This window comes from Staurois parvus, unplaced genomic scaffold (genome assembly GCF_062004578.1).
Source record: "Staurois parvus isolate SC_StPar_1 unplaced genomic scaffold, SC_StPar_1.0 ptg003581l, whole genome shotgun sequence".
Taxonomy (NCBI): domain Eukaryota; kingdom Metazoa; phylum Chordata; class Amphibia; order Anura; family Ranidae; genus Staurois; species Staurois parvus.
Window position 1 is genome coordinate 5,499 of NW_028321377.1, and position 21,720 is coordinate 27,218.

At 49.6% G+C, this 21,720-nt stretch overlaps 1 protein-coding gene across 2 annotated transcripts; it reads right to left on the bottom strand.

The window, feature by feature from the left end:
• Window positions 1–1,365: 1,365 nt before the first annotated feature.
• LOC149427687 (kynurenine formamidase-like) lies at window positions 1,366–21,616 on the bottom strand. 2 transcript variants are annotated; one of them, XM_089667773.1, is made up of 11 exons: window positions 21,533–21,616; window positions 19,926–20,016; window positions 16,854–16,973; window positions 16,496–16,610; window positions 14,822–14,907; window positions 14,678–14,750; window positions 13,698–13,798; window positions 12,567–12,645; window positions 6,105–6,240; window positions 5,244–5,348; window positions 2,661–2,797 (listed from the first exon to the last, which is right to left on the bottom strand). In XM_089667773.1, the coding sequence occupies exons 1-11, from the start codon at window positions 21,596–21,598 to the stop codon at window positions 2,753–2,755; spliced, it is 1,017 nt and encodes a 338-aa protein (XP_089523899.1). In that variant the 5' UTR covers window positions 21,599–21,616; the 3' UTR covers window positions 2,661–2,752. The 2 variants fall into 2 exon arrangements, with proteins under 2 accessions (XP_089523898.1, XP_089523899.1); XM_089667772.1 differs by lacking the exons at window positions 12,567–12,645; window positions 13,698–13,798 and having other exon boundaries at window positions 1,366–2,797.
• Between the last annotated feature and the right edge of the window lie 104 nt (window positions 21,617–21,720).

A 21,720-nucleotide genomic window follows, 5' to 3' on the forward strand; every position in this document is an offset into this window, starting at 1 on the left:
TGTACTACTGTTCCTATGCCTCCTGCTGACATGCCCCCTGTACAGCTAATTACTAGAAAGATCAGTGTATTGACATGTCCTTTGCACAGCTAATCATTAGGAAGATCAGCTAACAACATTAAGATAAGTGTACTGCTGTTCCTAGGCCTCCTGCTGATGTTGCTCCTCTGCACAGCTAATAAAAGGAACGATCAGTGTAATGCTGTTCCTATGCCTCCTGCTGACACCCCCCTGCACAGCTAATTTCTAGAATGATCAGTGTACTGCTGTTCCCATGCCTCCTGCTGATGTTACTCCTCTACACAGCAAATAAAAGGGAAGATCAGTGTAATGCTGCTCAGCGGCAAACATGGCACTCTGCTGTACAGTGTATAGGGACAGGTCCTCTACACACCACACTCTGCACTCAGCACCGCACAGTCCACTCTCAGCACCGCACAGTCCACTCTCAGCACCGCACACTCCACTCTCAGCACCGCACAGTCCACTCTCAGCATCGCACAGTCCACTCTCAGCACCGCACTCTCCACTCTCAGCACCGCACAGTCCACTCTCAGCACCGCACAGTCCACTCTCAGCATCGCACAGTCCACTCTCAGCACCGCACTCTCCACTCTCAGCACCGCACAGTCCACTCTCAGCACCGCACAGTCCACTCTCAGCACCGCACAGTCCACTTTCAGCACCGCACAGTCCACTCTCAGCATCGCACAGTCCACTCTAAGCACCGCACACTCCACTCTCAGCACCGCACAGTCCACTCTCAGAACCGCACAGTCCATTCTCAGCACCATCCGTTCTTCTCCCATCCATTCTGCTTTCCACTCTCAACACCATCCGTTCTGCTCTCCACTCTCAGCACCATCCATTCTTCTCCCATCCGTTCTGCTCTCCAATCTCAGCACCATCTGTTCTTCTCCCATCCATTCTGCTCTCCACTCTCAGCACCTTCTGTTCTGCTCTCCACTCTCAGCAGCATCCGTTCTTCTCCCATCCATTCTGCTCTCCACTCTCGGCACCATCCGTTCTTCTCCCATCCATTCTGCTCTCCACTCTCAGCACCATCCATTCTTCTCCCATCCATTCTGCTCTCCACTCTCAGCACCATCCATTCTTCTCCCATCCATTCTGCTCTCCACTCTCAGCACTCTGTAATTCACACTCAGCACCGTGTACTCAGCACTCTGCTCTCTGCATTCTGCTCCCCACACCCAGCTCTCTGCATATCTCTGTATGCCGGCTTATTGTTGGCCCTACATACCTCCAGTTTCATTAACTACCAACTGGAGGGAATTCTTTTGAATTTGGTGCATCCACAGGGCCACTTTGTATAATATGACATCGCCGGAAATAAAGGAAGGTAAGTGATGAGCGGAAAGGTTTTATTTTCAATATACATTATTATGTTAATGAGGGGAGGGGGCAGGGAAGGCAAAGTATAAGCAGATCAAACTTCAGCTTCTTTCTAGGGGTGTTGATCACATGTGCCCCAGTATACAGTACGTCCGCCATTGATCACCCAAGTATTCGTCTCCCATTGGTCACATGCTCCCAGAATACATCTCCCATTGGTCACATGCTCCCAGAATACGTCTCCCATTGGTCACATGCTCCCAGAATATGTCTCCCATTGATCACATGCTCCCAGAATACATCTTTCATTGATCACATGCTCCCAGAATACATCTCCCATTGGTCACATGCTCCCAGAATACATCTCCCATTGGTCACATGCTCCCAGAATACATCTCCCATTGGTCACATGCTCCCAGAATACATCTCCCATTGGTCACATGCTCCCAGAATATGTCTCCCATTGATCACATGCTCCCAGAATATGTCTCCCATTGATCACATGCTCCCAGAATACATCTCCCATTGGTCACATGCTCCCAGAATATGTCTCTCATTGATCACATGCTCCCAGAATATGTCTCCCATTGGTCACATGCTCCCAGAATACGTCTCCCATTGGTCACATGCTCCCAGTATTCATCTCCCATTGATCACATGCTCCCAGTATTCGTCTCCCATTGGTCACATTGCTCCCCGTATATGTCTTCCATTGGTCACATGCTCCTAGTATTCGTCTGCCATTTATCGCATGCTCCCAGTATTCGTCTCCCATTGGTCACAGGCTCCCAGTATTCATCTCCCATTGGTCAAATGCTCCCAGAATACATCTCCCATTTATCACATGCTCCCAGTATACGTCTCCCATTGGTCACATGCTCCCAGTATACGTCTCCCATTGGTCACATGCTCCCAGTATATGTCTCCCATTGATCACAGGCTCCCAGTATTCATCTCATATTGATCACATGCTCCCAGTATACGTCTCCCATTGGTCACATGCTCCCAGTATTCATCTCCCATTTATCACATGCTCCCAGTATTCGTCTCCCATTGATCACATGCTCCCAGTATATGTTTCCCATTGGTCACATGCTCCTAGTATTTGTCCCCCATTGATCACATGCTCCCAGTATACGTCTCCCATTTATCACAGGCTCCCAGGATTCATCTCCCATTGGTCACATGCTCCCAGTATTCATCTCCCATTGGTCACATGCTCCCAGTATACATCTCCCATTGGTCACATGCTCCCAGTATTCGTCTCCCATTGATCACATGCTCCCAGTATATGTTTCCCATTGGTCACATGCTCCTAGTATACGTCTCCCATTTATCACAGACTCCCAGTATTCATCTCCCATTGATCACATGCCACCAGTATTCGCCTCCCATTGGTCTAATGATATTTGCTTCTCTTGTTCAAGATCATTTCTAGAAGGAGCTGTAAATAAAATGAAACAAATAATTACTAAAATAAACCAACATGTAACATTGCCAACGCTCAACATTCATAAAATGGCGCTCATGTCATTGTTAGCTGTCCCTGTATCTTAAAGCTCCCAGCCCCTCACACATGTGCACAGTACCTGCACTGCCAGAACCAAACTCGCCATCAGTGCCGGCACAATATGCATTCGAATGAGTTCTGCTGGTTAACCACTCACCTACCGGGGCAAGTCTTACATTTTTTTGTTGCACAAATGTTAAAATCTGCATTCACTGTAACCCCCCCAAAGAAAGTATATTTTTTTCTGAAAGCAGAGGCCCCTGGAGAATAAAATAGTAGTATCAACTTTTTTGTGTTGAAAAAAACCAAAATAATATACCCAATTAAAATATAGAAGATTGGGTTGTGTCGAGTAAATCGATCCCAAACATGTCAAGTCTTAAAAATTGTGTACTCCCATTAAACTCAAAGAACTATACAATTGTCCATAGGCGACACTTCCAAAGCCTTTACAGGATATCAGTTTACAGTTCTCTCACTCCAATATTCACAAAGATACCTCATGTGAGGCGCAATTACCCCGGGTTCCCACCTAAGCGTTTTCTGCAGCATTTTACGTTTTGCCGAAATGCAGTACAGTCCATTTACCATGATTTCCTAAGGGACAGGTTCCCATCTCCGCATTTTCACCCGCTGGTCTCAGGCTATGCAGAGGAATGGGAGAGCCCGGGAACCACGGCGGGGGTAATATATGACCCATTATCAGGGTTCACAGTGCTACACTAGAGAGAGAAGGCTCTGGAATCCGGGAATCCTAATTCTTGGAATATCCTCTCCGGTTGTTGGGTTATTCCAGCTGCTAAATTGGTGCCCAGAGGTGACCTGATGCTGGAGCATCCTGGAGGTGCGTTCACGACTGAGCTGAGCGATGCTGGCCATAACTCGGGGCCACTTCCATGTCCTGGTGACATGCATTGCAGGGCATTCATTTTGAATGGCAGTTGACGCACAAAGGTGACATCCCTGTGTTGTAGCGTGTTATAATGCAGAGTAGTGTACAGGGCTGTCTTGATGCATGAGCACTGCTGGGCACTGCCCAGGGGCCCCAGGTGCATGGGGGCCCCATGATAATCTTGCATTACATCATACTTGCCGACTGTCCCTGATTTGCCGGGACAGTCATGCTTTTTACAAAGCTGTCTTGGGCAGTGTCCCAGAATCTGTACTGTGTCCTCCTGATCCCAGTACTGTGCCCTCCTGATCCCTGTACTGTGCCCTCCTGATCCCTGTACTGTGCCCTCCTGATCCCAGTACTGTGCCCTCCTGATCCCTGTACTGTGCCCTCCTGATCCCTGTACTGTGCCCTCCTGATCCCTGTACTGTGCCCTCCTGATCCCAGTACTGTGCCCTCCTGATCCCTGTACTGTGCCCTCCTGATCCCTGTACTGTGCCCTCCTGATCCCTGTACTGTGCCCTCCTGATTCCCCCTGTACTGTGCCCTCCTGATCCCAGTAATGTGCCCTCCTGATCACAGTAATGTGCCCTCCTGATCCCAGTAATGTGCCCTCCTTATCCCAGTAATGTGCCCTCCTGACACCCCCAGTAGTGTGCCCTCCAGACACCCCCAGTACTGTGCCCTCCAGACACCCCCAGTAGTGTGCCCTCTAGACACCCCAAGTACTATGCCCTCCAGACACCCCTAGTACTGTGCCCTCCTGCCACCCCCAGTACTGTGCCCTCCTGCCACCCCCAGTACTGTGCCCTCCTGCCACCCCCAGTACTGTGCCCTCCTGATCCCAGTAATGTGCCCTCCTAACACCCCCAGTAGTGTGTCCTCCAGACACCCCCAGTAGTGTGCCCTCCAGACACCCCCAGTACTGTGACCTCCTGATCCCAGTAATGTGCCCTCCAGACTCCCCCAGTACTGTGACCTCCTGACACCCCCAGTACTGTGCCCTCCTGATCCCAGTAATGTGCCCTCCTGACACCCCCAATACTGTGCCCTCCAGACACCCCCAGTACTGTGCCCTCCTGACACCCCAAGTATTGTGCCCTCGGTACACTGCAATATCATAAATGTTTATTTTTGGGTTTAATACGGCTTTTACACAAAGCAGGAAAATAAATGGGCTCTCAGCCTCAATTATTGCTGCCATCTACAGGCAGAGAAGAAGTAGTGCAGAGGACAGCTCTGGACTGAAGGTGAGTGTTGCAGCAGAGAGTTCACCCGTCTATTATGATGTATCTGGAGAATAAATGAAAGACATTTGCTGCAAACAACTGCGTGTGTCTGCTCTGCGGCACTCACTGACATGGTTTGGTAACAAGTAACCCAGCATGGAGGGTGTGTTGTGTAGACACATGGGGCGGGTATAGACACATGGGGAGGGTATAGACACATGGGGCGGGTATAGACACATGGGGCGGGTGCAGATCTCACCTGAGTGAGAACATATCCATCCTGGGATAAGCGTTCTACGACATCAAAGTGATCCGTGTCCTCCACCCTCTGATAGGAGACGGCGAGGCCCAAATCCTTCAGACTCTGCAGAGAAAAAAAATGGATGGAAAATGTCATCCAAACCTCTGTAGACGGAATTCTGAGAATCAGATTCATAAACAAAGCAGCCAGACAGTGAGCATGTTCAGACATGTCAGCAAGGACAGCCAGGCAGCGAGCATGTTCAGACATGTCAGCAAGGACAGCCAGGCAGCAAGCATGTTCAAACACATCAGCAATGAGCATGTTCAGACACGGCAACAATGACAGCCAGGCAGTGAGCATGTTCAGATGCATCAGCAATGACAGCCAGGCAATAAGCATGTTTAAACATGTCAGCAAAGACAGCCAGGCAGTGAGCATGTTCAGACGCATCAGCAATGACAGCCAGGCAGCGAGCATGTTCAGACACAACAATGACAGCCAGGCAGTGAGCATGTTCAGACACAACAATGACAGCCAGGCAGCGAGCATGTTCAGACACAACAATGACAGCCAGGCAGTGAGCATGTTCAGACACAACAATGACAGCCAGGCAGCGAGCATGTTCAGACATGACAGCAATGACAATCCATGCATAGCAGGGATGCACATGTGTCCTCAGGGCAGTGAGCTGCTCCAGGAGCCCCTAGTGGACAGCACTGTACACTGAGCTGTGCTGCATCCTCGGGGGTGGGGCAGCTGAGCCCTCATTAGTGCACAGCTCTCTGGGAACAGGGAATGCGCCCCCTGAAGGTGGGAATGGATTTTACTGCCCATTCCCCACATGTCCCAGAGGATGTGCTTCATACAGAGAGTTACCTGGAAATATTCCAGCGATTGTCTGTGGAACTCCGGAGAATCATGCTCAGCCACTGCAATGGTCACCTGGCAGTTGTTTGCATGGTTTTTCAGCAGTGCTGTAAGTTGTATGGGGCTATTCCTTATTGCCACCTCCCTGTGGAAGAAGAGAAGTGTCATGATCCATCCTCAGTCTGCAAAAATATATTACTCACCTGTCAGTCCAGAAACTGTGCCTAGGCTGAGATGATGTCATCCGTCTGCTGCAGGCAGGGGGAAGCATTTCCTCAGTCTCCCTTCCCTAGTGATCAGACTGTACATTGTAACTTTGTAGAAGGAGGAGGAGTCATTTCCTCAGTCTCCCCTCCCCCAGTGATCAGACTGCACATTGTAACTTTGTAGAAGGAGGAGGAGTCATTTCCTCAGTCTCCCCTCCCCCAGTGATCAGACTGTACATTGTAACTTTGTAGAAGGAGGAGGAGTCATTCCCTCAGTCTCCCCTCCCCCAGTGATCAGACCGTACATTGTAACTTTGTAGAAGGAGGAGGAGCATTTCCTCAGTCTCCCCTCCCCCAGTGATCAGACTGTACACTGTAACTTTGTAGAAGGAGGAGGAGGGGGCATTTCCTTAGCCTCCCCTCCCCCAGTGATCAGACTGTACATTGTAACTTTGTAGAAGGAGGAGGAAGCATTTCCCCAGTTTCCCTTCCCCCAGTGATCAGACTGTACATTGTAACTTTGTAGAAGGAGGAGGAGTCATTTCCTCAGTCCCCCCCCCCAGTGATCAGACTGTACATTGTAACTTTGTAGCAAGTCACAAGGTGAGAGGCTGCGTCAGGGGCTGATCTGTGTCATACATTTGTGAACACAGCCAAGAACTGCACAGGCACCAGGATTTACATGATTGTGTCATCTCTAAGCCGGCATCTCTGTCCAGGAAGTAGATGGTGATTCGGATGATGCCAGAACAAAGATGGCGCCATCCTTCTGGAGAGAAGATCAGATGAAGACATTGTCAGGGGGAGTCCTGTGATCTCTGGGAGAGGGAATAAATACCTGGAAGGGTCACACTGACACATCACTCAGCATGCATGGACTTTGTATGAAAATATATATCTGATGGCAATGTCCATAGGCTTACAGAGTAGCCCCTCCCACAGCAAGGCTGATTTCAGCTTTTGGCCGGCATGTTGCAACTCCATATGAGGACAGATTCAAAGTACACTATATTGCCCCAAGTATTGGGCCGCCGGCCTCTCCACACACATGACCTTTAATGGCCCCCCAGTCTTAGTCCGTAGGGTTCAATATTGAGTTGGCCCCTCCCTCTCCACACACATGACCTTTAATGGCCCCCCAGTCTTAGTCCGTAGGGTTCAATATTAACCGTTTCAATACCGGGCAATTTTACACCTTCCTGCCCAGGCCAGTTTTCAGGTTTCAGCGCTCTCACATTTTGAATGACAATTGCGCGGTCATACAACATTGTACCCAAACTAAAATTTTATCATTTTCTTCACACAACTAGAGCTTTCTTTTGGTGGTATTTAATCACCGCTGGTGTTTTTAATTTTTGCTAAATTAACAAAAAAAGACCAAAAATTTTGAAAAAAAACCACATTTTTCTTTGTTTCTGTTATTAAAGTTTACAAATAAATAATTGTTCTTCATAAATTTAGGCCGAGATGTATTCTGCTACATGTCTTTGGTGAAAATAACCCAAATTAGGATGTATTATTTATCTGTAGGAATGTTATAGAGTTCACAAACTATGGTATAGATCTGAATATTGATCAATCCTGAAGTACTGACAGCCAATCTAATTTCTTGAGGTCCAAGAATGTCAGAACAGTACAGATATCCCCCAAATGTCAGAACAGTACAGATATCCCCCAAATGTCAGAACGGTACAGATATCCCCCAAATGTCAGGACAGTACAGATATCCCCCAAATGTCAGGACGGTACAGATATCCCCCAAATGTCAGGACAGTACAGATATCCCCCAAATGTCAGGACAGTACAGATATCCCCCCAAATGTCAGAACAGGACAGATATCCCCCAAATGTCAGGACAGTACAGATATCCCCCCAAATGTCAGAACAGGACAGATATCCCCCAAATGTCAGGACAGTACAGATATCCCCCCAAATGTCAGGACAGTACAGATATCCCCCCAAATGTCAGAACAGTACAGATATCCCCCAAATGTCAGGACAGTACAGATATCCCCCAAATGTCAGAACAGTACAGATATCCCCCAAATGTCAGAATAGTACAGATATCCCCCAAATGTCAGGACAGTACAGATATCCCCCAAATGTCAGAACAGTACAGATATCCCCCAAATGTCAGGACAGTACAGATATCCCCCCAAATGTCAGAACAGGACAGATATCCCCCAAATGTCAGGACAGTACAGATATCCCCCCAAATGTCAGAACAGGACAGATATCCCCCAAATGTCAGGACAGTACAGATATCCTCCCAAATGTCAGGACAGTACAGATATCCCCCCAAATGTCAGAACAGTACAGATATCCCCCAAATGTCAGGACAGTACAGATATCCCCCAAATGTCAGAACAGTACAGATATCCCCCAAATGTCAGAATAGTACAGATATCCCCCAAATGACAGGACAGATATCCCCCAAATGTCAGAACAGTACAGATATCCCCCAAATGTCAGGACGGTACAGATATCCCCCAAATGTCAGGACAGTACAGATATCCCCCCAAATGTCAGGACAGTACAGATATCCCCCCAAATGTCAGAACAGGACAGATATCCCCCAAATGTCAGGACAGTACAGATATCCCCCCAAATGTCAGGACAGTACAGATATCCCCCCAAATGTCAGAACAGTACAGATATCCCCCAAATGTCAGGACAGTACAGATATCCCCCCAAATGTCAGGACAGTACAGATATCCCCCCAAATGTCAGAACAGTACAGATATCCCCCAAATGTCAGGACAGTACAGATATCCCCCAAATGTCAGAACAGTACAGATATCCCCCAAATGTCAGAATAGTACAGATATCCCCCAAATGTCAGGACAGTACAGATATCCCCCAAATGTCAGAACAGTACAGATATCCCCCAAATGTCAGGACGGTACAGATATCCCCCCAAATGTCAGGACGGTACAGATATCCCCCAAATGTCAGGACAGGACAGATATCCCCCAAATGTCAGGACAGTACAGATATCCCCCAAATGTCAGGACAGTACAGATATCCCCCAAATGTCAGGACAGTACAGATATCCCCCAAATGTCAGAATAGTACAGATATCCCCCAAATGACCCATTTTTGCAGAGTAGACAGTCCGACGTACTTCATAAGAGGCATGGCGAGTTTTTTGAAGTTGTATTTTTTTGTCATAATTTTTCGGAAAATGAAAAAATGAAAAAAATTATTTTCACTATTTTTTTTTTTACATACTGTCACCAGTGCAGTACAGCGTCATCATATAACTGGCATGGCGGTTAACAGGGACACTGACTGGTGACAGTATGAAAAAAAAAAAAAATATATATATATATATTTTTTTTTTATTATATTTAATTTTTTATTACATTTTTTAAAATTTTTTTAAGATTTTTTTTTCATATTTTACTATGACCAAAGTAGTACAATGTTACCATAGTAACATTGTACTACTTTGGGGAAGTGATCAGTATTTTTTTTTTACACAATTTGCTTATAGCAAAGAATTACTTTGCTATAAGCAAGCATTTACCTGAATGAAATCGATTCATTCAGCTTTTTTTTTTTTTTTTTTTTTTTTTTTTTTTTTTTTTGTGCTTAGCTGTGATTTGGTCACAGCTAATCACATGACATGTGCATGTGATTAGCTGTGACCATTCACAGCTAGGCATTAGTATACAATGGATGGCATCATGAATGAAGCCATCCATTGTATACAACTGTCGTGACCTGCTGTGATTGGTCACAGCAGGTCACATGGTACCAGCAACGGGAGCCGGTACTCGGATCTGTCATCGGCCGTGTCCGAGGTGCACGGCCGGTGACAGATCGCACTGCTGCGCCGCTCTGCATTAGCGCAAACTGCGCATGTGCGGGAGCACGCCAAATGGCGTGCACCCAGAGTGAAGAGACACATCTGAAGCCGCCAAACGGCCATTGGCCTCGCGGCTAATGGTTAAGTTGGCCCCGCCCTTTCCCCTCACATGACCTTTAATGCCCCCCCAGTCTTAGTCCGTAGGGTTCAATATTGAGTTGGCCCCGCCCTTTCCACACACATGACCTTTAATGGCCCCCTGTCTTAGTCCGTAGGGTTCAATATTAAGTTGGCCCCGCCCTTTCCCCTCACATGACCTATAATGGCCCCCCAGTCTTAGTCCGTAGGGTTCAATATTGAGTTGGCCCCGCCCTTTGCAGCTATAACAGCTTCAACTCTTCTGGGAAGGCCGTCCACAAGGTTTAGGAGGGTGTCTATGGGAAGGTTGGACCATTCTTCCAGAAGCACATTTGTCAGGTCAGGCACTGATGTCGGGGGAGGAGGCCTGGCTCGCAGTCTCCACTCTAATTCATCCCAAAGGTGTTCTATGGGGCTGAGGTCAGGACTCTGTGCAGGACAGTCAAGTTCCTCCACCCCAAACTGGCTCCTCCATGTCTTTATGGACCTTGCTTTGTGCACTGGTGGACAGTCATGTTGGAACAGGAAGGGGAGATCCCCAAACTCTTCCCACAAAGTTGGGAGCATGAAATTGTCCAAAATGTCGCCTTAAGTGTTCCCTTCACTGGAACTAGGGGGCCAAGTCCAACCCCTGAAAAACACCCCCACACCATAATCCCCCCTCCACCAAACTTTACACTTGACACAATGCAGTCAGGAAGGTACCGTTCTCCTGGCCACCGCCAAAACCCAGACACGTCCATTGGATTTCCAGACAGAGACGCGTAATTGGTCACTCCAGAGAACACATCTCCTCTGCTCTAGAGTCCAGTGGCGGCGTGCTTTACACCACAGCATCCGACGCTTTGCATTGCACTTGGTGATGTAAGGCTTGGATGCAGCTGCTCGGCCATGGAAACCCATTCCATGAAGCTCTCTACACACTGTTGTTGGGCTCATCTGAAGGCCACACCAAGTTTGGAGGTCTTTAGCTATTGACTCTGCAGACAGTTGGCGACTTCTGCGCACTGTGCGCTTCAGCATGTGCTGACCCTGCCCTGTCATGTGACGTGGCCTACCACTTGGTGGCTGAGTGGCTGTTGTTCCCAATTGCTTCCACTTTGTTATAATCCCACTAACAGTTGAGCGTGGAATATTTAGTAGCCAGGAAATGTCACGGATGGACTTATTGCCCAGGTGGCCACCTATCACGGGACCACGCTTGGAGTCACTGAGCTCCTGAAAGCGACCCATTCTTTCACCAATGTTTGTAGAAGCCGTCTGCATGCCTAGGGGCTTGATTGTATACACCTGTGTCCATGGAGGGGATTGGGACACCTGAATCACATGATATAGAGGGGATTGGAACACCTGAATCACATGATATGGAGGGGATTGGAACACCTGAATCACATGATATGGAGGGGATTGGAACACGTGAATCACATGATTGGGAGGGGATTGGAACACCTGAATCACATGATATGGAGGGGATTGGGACACCTGAATCACATGATATGGAGGGGATTGGAACACCTGAATCCCATGATTGGAGGGGAGGGGATTGGAACACCTGAATCACATGATATGGAGGGGATTGGGACACCTGAATCACATGATATGGAGGGGATTGGAACACCTGAATCACATGATATGGAGGGGATTGGAACACCTGAATCACATGATTGGGAGGGGATTGGAACACCTGAATCACATGATATGGAGGGGATTGGAACACCTGAATCACATGATATGGAGGGGATTGGAACACCTGAATCCCATGATTGGGAGGGGATTGGAACACCTGAATCACATGATATGGAGGGGATTGGGACACCTGAATCACATGATATGGAGGGGATTGGAACACCTGAATCACATGATATGGAGGGGATTGGAACACCTGAATCCCATGATTGGTAGGGCGGGGCCAATACTTGGGGCAATATAGTGTATCTGCAGCAGCTGTGTGAAGATTTATTTCAGAACAGACGGAACACATCGATGATTTACATTCCATTATATTTGCCTCGTCCAGGGGCGGACTGACCATTCGGTCACTGCCCGAGGGCCCGGGGTCAGTAGGGGGCCCCATGAGATGCCCCTGGTATCTTTCATAGGCTTTTTTGGGTGTGGTTTGAGTGTGGTTGAGGACACAGGGGCCCCATAATCCCCTATTGCCCGGGGGCCCCATGAGTTGTCAGTCCGTTAGTGCTTAGCAGCCAATCAGATTTCAGCTGTCATCAGCTTCGAGAAGTCGGTATGACAGAAGGATACATTCTGATTGGCTGTTACGGATAACTGCGCTCAGCATTAGGGAAGAAGAAACCTTCTTACTGGGACATCTTTATGGCGTCATTGACGTAGGTGTGGGTGATGGGGAGCAGGTCATACACTCCGCTGACCAGGAGGGCCCCTGGGGGGACAGATGGAGGGAGAAGAGTCAGAAAATGAAAACAATCAACCAATCAGAGATCTACAGGATCAATCAATCAATGAACGCAGGATCAATGCCAGGGCCCATCCTAAACAATTGTTCCCATTTCACACGCTGTGTTCTGATGTGTTGCAGAATATCCCGCCGTATGTCAGGGTGTCGCAATGTGCTGCACTCCGCACACTCCAGTAATGGGACACTTTGTAATATTTCAAACAAGCAAACAGTGGGGGGTGATAAGATGGAATTGGAGTGTGCGTGTGTTTGTGGGGGGTGAGGGGGGTGATAAGATGGGAGTGGAGTGGAGGAGGGGGGGGTGATAAGATGGGAGTGGAGTGGGGGGGGGGGTGATAAGATGGAACTGGAGTGGAGTGGAGAGGGGGGGGGGGAGAAGATGGAATTGGAGGGGGGGGGGTGATAAGATGGATCTCGAGTGGAGGGGGGGTAAGAAGATGGAACTGGAGTGGAGGGGGGTGTGAGAAGATGGAATTGGAGGGAGGGGGTGATATGATGGATCTGGAGTGGAGGGGGGGGGGTGAGAAGATGGAATTGGACGGAGGGGGTGATAAGATGGAACTGAAGTGGAGGAGGGGGGGGTGATAGGATGGAATTGGAGGGGGGGGGGGTGATGGGATGGAACTGGAGTGGAGGAGGGGGGGTGATGGGATTTAATTGGAGGGGGGGGTGATGGGATGGAACTGGAGTGGAGGAGGGGAGGTGATGGGATTTGATTGGAGGGGGGTGATAGGATGGAATTGGAGGGGGGGGGGGTGATAGGATGGAACTGGAGTGGAGGGGGGGGTGATAGGATGGAACTGGAGTGGAGGGGGGGTGATAGGATGGAACTGGAGTGGAGGGGGGGGGTGATAGGATGGAACTGGAGTGGAGGGGGGGGGTGATAGGATGGAACTGGAGTGGAGGGGGGGGTGATGGAACTCTTTCTACAGATCTCTCGGGGGTCATCTCTGTTCTGGGTTCCCCTCCAACTTCTTATCAGGGGATAGAGATGAATATTAATGTCTGGCACTGACCTCTGATGTCCGGAGTGGCCCCCCCGCACTGTGACCAGTCTGTGCTCAGCGTCATGGCTGCCAGGTGGGCCCCGGCAGAATGTCCACACAGGTAGATGGATCTGCAGAGAACATTCCCGGATACATTTACATTTGGTTGCATTTTCAATCTGCATTTCACACTACCGGGGCCCGTTGTCTGTACTTTATACTATTGGGGGCCCCTTGTCTACACTTTATACTATTGGGGGCCCCTTGTCAGAACTTTATACTATTGGGGGCCCATTGTCTGCACTTTATACTATTGGGGGCCCCTTGTCAGAACTTTATACTATTGGAATCCTCTTGTCAGCATTTTATATTATTGGGGGCCCCTTGTCAGCATTTTAAACTATTGGGGGTCCCTTTGTCAGCACTTTATATTTTGTCAGCATTTTATATTATAGGGGCCCTTTCCTGCATTTTATACTATTGGGGGCCCCTTGTCAGCACTTTATACTATTGGGGGCCCTTTCCAGCACTTTATATTATTGGGGGCCCCTTGTCTGCACTTTATACTATTGGGGGCCCCTTGTCAGCACTTTATACTATTGGGGCCCCTTGTCTGCACTATAAAATACCAAGGCCATCTAGAGGCCATAATTAGGTGTTTTCTTCATTTCCTGATTGAGGTATTTCAGGAAAATACCACATTATGGCCACTAGATGGCGCTGACGATTACAGGAAATCGGTCAATCACAGGAATGATGGGTGACAGTCACAGAAGCAGTTTTTCATACATCGACCCCTCAGATCTGACCGATTTCATTACATTTGGTTGTGAACGATCCATACAAAGAAGCCGCTACAGTTCATGACCTCCTCCGCGATATCGATCGTTCTGTCATTGGATACAATGTATCTCATCGATCAATCCTCCTCTCCGGTGACATTTTCCTTCCTTACATAAAAATCTGAAACAATTTATGAAGTAGAAGTAAAGAGTTTGCAGGAAACGTACGTGATCTGCGGGAAGCGTTGAAGAACGGCGACGATGCTGCGTCTGACCTGCGACACCATGAGGTCCATGTCACCTGAGAGAACGACACCAAGTCAGAATATTGCGAGGGGTCCGGAAGACGATCGATTTGATTTCTGCTCTCACCTCCAGGAGCGATATCGTAATCCATCGCCATCACTGCAATACCATGAGACACCAGCGGGGGCGCCGCAAATCCCGACTCCTCCTTACTAACCACAGAAGAGAAAAAAGTCAGAGAAGGATTTATTGATGTTGGTTGCTTCAGGGGGATCTATTGATGCTGAGGGGGGAAGAAGGGTCTATTGTTGCTGGGAGAGATCTACTGTTGATGGAGGGGTCTATTGTTTCTGGATGCTGGAGGGTCTATTGAAGCATGCTGCTGGAAGGTCTATAGTGCTGGCAGGGATCTATTGTTGCTGGTGGGGGATGTTTTGTTGCCGGGGGTATAATTATTCCCAAGAGATACTGTTTTTGAAGGGGTCTATTGTTTCTGAATGCTGGGGGGTTATAAGTTGCTAGCAGTGGTCTATTGTTGCTGGGGGTATTTTGTTGAAATGCATTTATTGTTGCTGGGGGGGGGGGTCTATTTTTGCCAGGGGTATAATTGTTTCCAAGAGATCTACTGTTTTTGGAGGGGTCTATTGTTTCTGAATGCTGGGGGGTATAAGTTGCTGGCAGTGGTCTATTGTTGCTGGGGGTATTTTGTTGAAATATATTTATTGTTGCTGGGGGGGGGGGTATATTGTTGCAAGGCATCTATTGTTGCTGGGGTGGATCTATTGTTGCTGGGGTATTTTGTTGAAAGGCACCTATTGTTGCTGGGGGGGGGGGTCTATTCTACTGTTGCTGGGAAAGATCTACTGTTGAGGGAAGGGTCTATTGTTTCTGGATGCTGGAGGGTTTATTGATGCTTGCTGCTAGAACATCTAAATTATTGGGTCTATTGTTGCTGGTGGGGGATTTTGCTGGGGGGTCTCTATGGGTGGCAAGAGATCTACGGTTGAGGGAGGGGCCTATTATTGCTGAATTCTGGGAGATCTAAGTTGCTGGCAAGTGTCTATTGTTTCTGGGCTGGATCTATTATTGCTGGGAAAGGCAGGGGAGTATTTTGTTTCAAGGCATCTATTGTTGCTGGGGTGGATCTATTGTTGCAATTTTTTCTGTTGAAAGTAATCTATTGTTGCTGGGAGGGTCTATTCTATTGTGCTGGAAGAGATCTACTGTTGCGGGAGTGGTCTATTGTTTTTGGATGCTGGGGGGTCTAAGTTGCTGGCAGGACTCTATTGTTGCCGGGAAAGGTAGGGGGGTATTTTGTTTCAAGTCATCTGTTGTTGCTGGGGGAGGGGGTCTATTGTTGCTGTGAGAGATCTACTGTTGAGGGAGGGGTCTATTGTTTTTGGATGCTGGAGGGTCTATTGAAGCGTGCTGATGGAAGGTCTATATTGCTGGCAGGGATCTATTGTTGCTGAGAGATCTACTATTGAGGAGGGGGCCTATTGTTGCTGGGAGATCTAAGTTGCTGTCAGGAGGTCTAGTGTTGCTGAGATGGATCTATTGTTGCCGAGGGGGGAGTATATTTTGTTGTAAGGTATCTACTGTTGCTGCTGGGGGGTCAAGTGTTGCTGGGTGCATTTTTTTGAAAGGCATCAAATTGCTCCTGGGGTGGATCTACTGTTGCTGGGGGGGAAGCCATTTCAGTGCAGGAGAGGAGCCGGTACACCAGGAGGATGGAGTTCAGCTGGAAGAGATCCGGAGCAGCTCATTGGCTGCTACAAGTGTGACGGACAGCTTACTTACCTGAGGAACTGCCAGTATCCTCCATGAATATACACCAGCAGAGGAAACGCTGGAAGGCGGAGCCTGTGGTCACCGGGGGGGTCGGATTTCTGACTTTCTGAAATCATCGGCTTCCCTGGAAATGACAGAACAGCACTAGTCTCTGTAATGGAGGGGAGGGGGGAGGTGTTTGTAGTCCACATCAGGAGAGCAGCCTAGGGTGACAACACTGCTCCTCCATAGGCAGAGTATAGTGAGCGTTGTCACCCTAAGACAGGAAGTGTGTTACTGGCAGGATCACCAGGTGAAAACAAAGGAAAAGTAATGCAGCCGCCACATCTGCTAACAGATTCACTGGAAGTCCTGGAACATGTGTCACCTTTGTCTCTGGAGGTGTGTGATGTCAGCTCCGGGAGGTACATGTCCATCTTCTCACTCTCCCGGTCTCCATATTGGATATTCAGCGCAGGGTGTGTCACCGCCCGGGCCATCCGTGTTCCTGCCGGACACATGGTACAATCAGAGGACATGTGATAGGACAGGTGACTGCAGGATGACGGCCTATCCTGACAGGTGACAACCGGAGACTTATCAGTGGGCCGTCTGGAAGGATGGATGAGAGAGCGTGTGATATGTGCGGCGTATGTGTGATATGTGCAGTGTACGTGTGATATGTGCAGTGTACGTGTGATATGTGCGGCGTACGTGTGATATGTGCAGTGTACGTGTGATATGTGCGGCATACGTGTGATATGTGCAGGACATACATATGATATGTGCGGCATAGGTGTGATATGTGCTCAACATATGTGTGATATGTGCGACATATGCATGATATGTGCGACGTATGTGTGATATGTGCACGGCATACGTGTGATATGTGCAGTGTATGTGTGATATGTGTGCGACGTACGTGTGATATGTGTGCAAAGTACGTGTGATATGAGCAGTGTATGTGTAATATGTGCGTGATGTACGTGTGATATGTGTGCAACGTACGTGTGATATGTGCTGTGTATGTGTGCGACGTACGTGTGATATCTGTAGTGTATGTGTGCGACATACGTGTGATATGTGTGTGAAGTATGTGTGATATATGCCCGGTGTATGTGTGTAGTGTATGTGTGATATGTGTGCGACGTATGCGTGATATGTGTAGTGTATGTTTGATATGTGCATGGTGTACATGTGATATATGTGTGGTGTACATGTGATATATGTGCGGTGTACGTGTGATATGTGCTGTGTATGTGCACTGTATTGGCATTGTATGTGTAGTGTATTGCGTTGATTGTGCAACGCAGTGTATATGCAGTATATGTGCAGTGTATGTGCGGTACGTGTGTGGTGTGTGTGCAGTATATGTGTGGCAATGTGTGATGATGTGCAGTGTCTGTGCCATATATATGCAGTGTATATGTGGTATGTGCATGTTATATGGGCACTGTACGTGTGACGTGTGCAGTACAGGTGCGGACTGACCATTTGGAAACTCAGGCACTGCCCGAGGGCCCGGGATCAGTAGGGGGCCCCATGAGATGTCCCTGGTACCTTTTTCATAGGCTTTTCTGAGTTTGGGCAAGGACACAGGGGCCCCATGATCCCCTATTGCCCAGGGGCCCCATGAGTTGTCAGTCCGCCCCTGGTGCAGTACATGTGTGGTGATATGCGTTGTATGTGCGATTGTTTATTAGACATGTGAGCAGCAATGTTGTCAGGCGGGGTTTGTGGAAAGGCAATGTAGGCAGCAGCAGAGGGCAGCGCACTCTCGGGGCTCCCCTCCATATACACACCATCACTGTCAGGGGCGTTACTTTGCTGCACGCAGTAAATGACAATCCTCACCTTGTAAAACCATTTACAATAGAAATGAAAGGCAAAACCTTCTCTCCCTGTATGAGTGATCACATTCTCTCTGTTCTCGGCTGCATAAGAGCTGGGGGAGGAGAAACAGCAGAACACGGAGCTCCCCAGTGAATGGCTGTGCGGGGGGAGGGGAGGCGTGTCAGGACACGTCTGATGATTGGAGGAGAGCAGGCTGAGTTCCCAGCACAGCTAGAGAACTGACCACACTGAGCTCTCATGCCTAGTGTGGTCAGTTTTTAGAGGGAGTGGCAGGAACACCAGGGCTTGCACACAGGAGACTGCATCATAGCAGTCCACGGTACAGCCGGCGCAGAGCGGGGGAGGAAATGTTGGCATTACATATTGGCGTTACAAACTGCTTTGATGCAACGCATGTTGACGCAACGCGCGAGGACGCCGCGCACCGCCTGGCTCCACTCCAGTCTACCTGCTCTGTGAGAGAACCTTCTCCCCTCCCCCGGGGCTACTGACCTCCCGAGCTAAGGGTTGGAAATGACCAGTGCTACCAGTACTGGGGAATTATCAGTTCTCACTGGAAGGACTGGTGTCAGAAGGCGGGGCCCAGTGACTGGTGTCAGAGGGTGGGACTGGTGTCAGAAGGCGGGGCCCAGTGACTGGTGTCAGAGGGTGGGACTGGTGTCAGAAGGCGGGGCCCAGTGACTGGTGTCCGAAGGCGGGGCCCAGTGCCTGGTATCAGAAGGCGGGGCCCCGTGACTGGTGTCAGAAGGCGGGGCCCAGTGACTGGTGTCAGAAGGCGAGGGCCCCGTGACTGGTGTCAGAAGGCGGGGCCCAGTGACTGGTGTCAGAAGGCGGGGCCCAGTGACTGGTGTCAGAAGGCGAGGGCCCCGTGACTGGTGTCAGAAGGCGGGGCCCAGTGACTGGTGTCAGAAGGCGGGGCCCAGTGACTGGTGTCAGAAGGCGGGGCCCAGTGACTTTTGTCAGCAGGCTGGGCCCCGTGACTGGTGTCAGAAGGCGGGGCCCAGTGACTGGTGTCAGAAGGCGGGGCCCAGTGACTGGTGTCAGAAGGCGGGGCCCAGTGACTGGTGTCAGAAGGCGGGGCCCAGTGACTTTTGTCAGCAGGCAGGGCCCCGTGACTGGTGTCAGAAGGCGGGGCTGCTGAATCTGCTCCTGGGTGGAACTGCATTGTGTGTAATGGCTGCTTTGTCAGCAGAATCAGCTGGCTGTTATCCTGATTTACTGTGAGCCCAATAGAGGACGCAGCATCCAATAGAAACAGTTTGTTTTGAGGAGGGGGTGGGGTTAGATCATCAGATTTCTAGCTTCACTTGGGGAGATTTTTCTTCATTTCCTGTGAGGACAGGAAGTCATTGGAAATCTCCCAAATGGGGACAAAAAAAACCCCAAGTGAGGGGTCAGAACTTCTGACAATGTTTTTTCTTTTTTTTCTGATCATGGCTTCCTGCCCCAATGACAGCGGCTCGGCAAGGTGTCACGGGGACAGGAAGAGAGGAAAAATCTCCTCTGTGGGGTCACAGACAGAAATGTAACTCTTCATCACAATATCTAAACCTGAAACAGTGTATGTGGGGGGAGGGGGAGGGATCATCCCCGGGGTGTCCCTCACCTTCTCTTGTCTCCCGGACATGAGCCTCTATCACGGTGTCCTTGTCCATGCGATGGGACCAGCAACTGGGGGAGTACTGACACTCCAGATCCTGGAAACACAAAGAGCGGGACATAAAGCGGCACTCCGCACACACAAATGATTTACTGCAACTCCATCAATAAATATATATTCTGAATACAAGCTTCTCACTGGGCCCTGGTGGCAGCCTCCTGTAGCCCCGGCAGACCCAGATCTAGGGGGGCTGGGGTGCCCCCAAGTCTCTGACAATTCTTCCACTGATCCATGAGCCAGTCTGATGGGGACAACTGATGTAAGGGGGCACTCTGATGGGGACACTGATGTAAGGGGGCACTCTGATGTAAGGGGGCACTCTGATGGGGACACCTGATAAAAGGGGGCTCTCTGATGTAAAGAGGTACTCTGATGGGGACACCTGATGTAAGGAGGTACTCTGATGGGGACACCTGATGTAAGGAGGTACTCCGATGGGGACACTGATGTAAGGGGGCACTCTGATGGGGACATCTGATGTAAGGGGGCACTGTGATGGGGACACCTGATGTAGGGGGGCACTCTGATGGGGACACTGATGTAAGGGGGCACTCTGATGGGGACACTGATGAAAGGGGGCACTCTGATGGGGACACTGATGAAAGGGGGCACTCTGATGGGGACACTGATGTAAGGGGGGCACTCTGATGGGGACATCTGATGTAAGGGGGGCACTCTGATGGGGACACTGATGTAAGGGGGAACTCTGATGGGGACACCTGATGTAAGGTGGGCACTCTGATGGGGACACTGATGTAAGGGGGGCACTCTAATGGGGATATCTGATGTAAGGGGGGCACTCTGATGGGGACACTGATGTAAGGGGGGCACTCTGATGGGGATATCTGATGTAAGGGGGGCACTCTGATGGGGATATCTGATGTAAGGGGGCACTCTGATGGGCAATCAAACAACGCAGCTGCATTTCAGAAACCCGCCAGCACGACACACCACCACTCGATGTGCTGCACCGCATTACAAAAGATTGCGCAGATCCAATTCTCGGACTGTGGTGGCAAGTTATTACAGTGCCTGTTAAAGTGCACTGCAATGGACTGTCCAGGGGCCGTCACCTGACAAGTAAGTGTTTGGGGGTGGCTATACCTTGTGCAAAGATTCCCCACTTCCTGTGTGGTCACCAGGACAGGAAGTGAGGGAAAATCTCCCTAAAGGGGACACAGTGAGCTAGAATACTCCGACGGTGGATCCGACCCTTCCTCGCTCTATGGAATGCTAACAGCAGAAAGTCTCGGCCGGCGTTGCCCTTCGTTGGAGTTACACAGACAGTTGGTTTATGGTGCCCGGGGGCGGACTGACCATTTGGAAACTCGGGCACTGCCCGAGGGCCCGGGGTCAGTAGGGGGCCCCATGAGATGCCCCTGGTACCTTTTTCATAGGCTTTTTTGAGTTTGGGCAAGGACACAGGGGCCCCATGATCCCCTATTGCCCAGGGGCCTCATGAGTTGTCAGTCCGCCCCTGGTGGTGACGGTATCTGTTGTCGGTGGTGTCACTGATCCATCCAGGTGTGTGGGATGGTTGGGTGTCTGCTCACCTGTCTCTCCAGCTTCCTCCAGCTTGGCCCCTCCATGCTGCCTTCAGGAGGACTCTGACCTCTCATCACAGGGCCACCCCTCCTGCAGATCTGTTCAATCAATGACACCGCCTATGTACATACCATGACACCTTCCACCACCGACCTGCCCGGACACGAATAATCATTAACTAACGTTTTAGGTCCCA

What these genes read in the sequence shown, in the direction of transcription:
- LOC149427687 (XM_089667773.1), bottom strand. Translation starts at nt 21,598, where the DNA reads ATGAGAGGTCAGAGTCCTCCTGAAGGCAGCATGGAGGGGCCAAGCTGG. An exon ending in GGATACTGGCAGTTCCTCAG is followed by an intron (nt 14,908 to 16,495) that starts GTAAGTAAGCTG and finishes TTCTGTGGTTAG; the next exon opens with TAAGGAGGAGTCGGGATTTG. An exon ending in ATGGATATGTTCTCACTCAG is followed by an intron (nt 2,798 to 5,243) that starts GTGAGATCTGCA and finishes TTTTATTTACAG; the next exon opens with CTCCTTCTAGAAATGATCTT.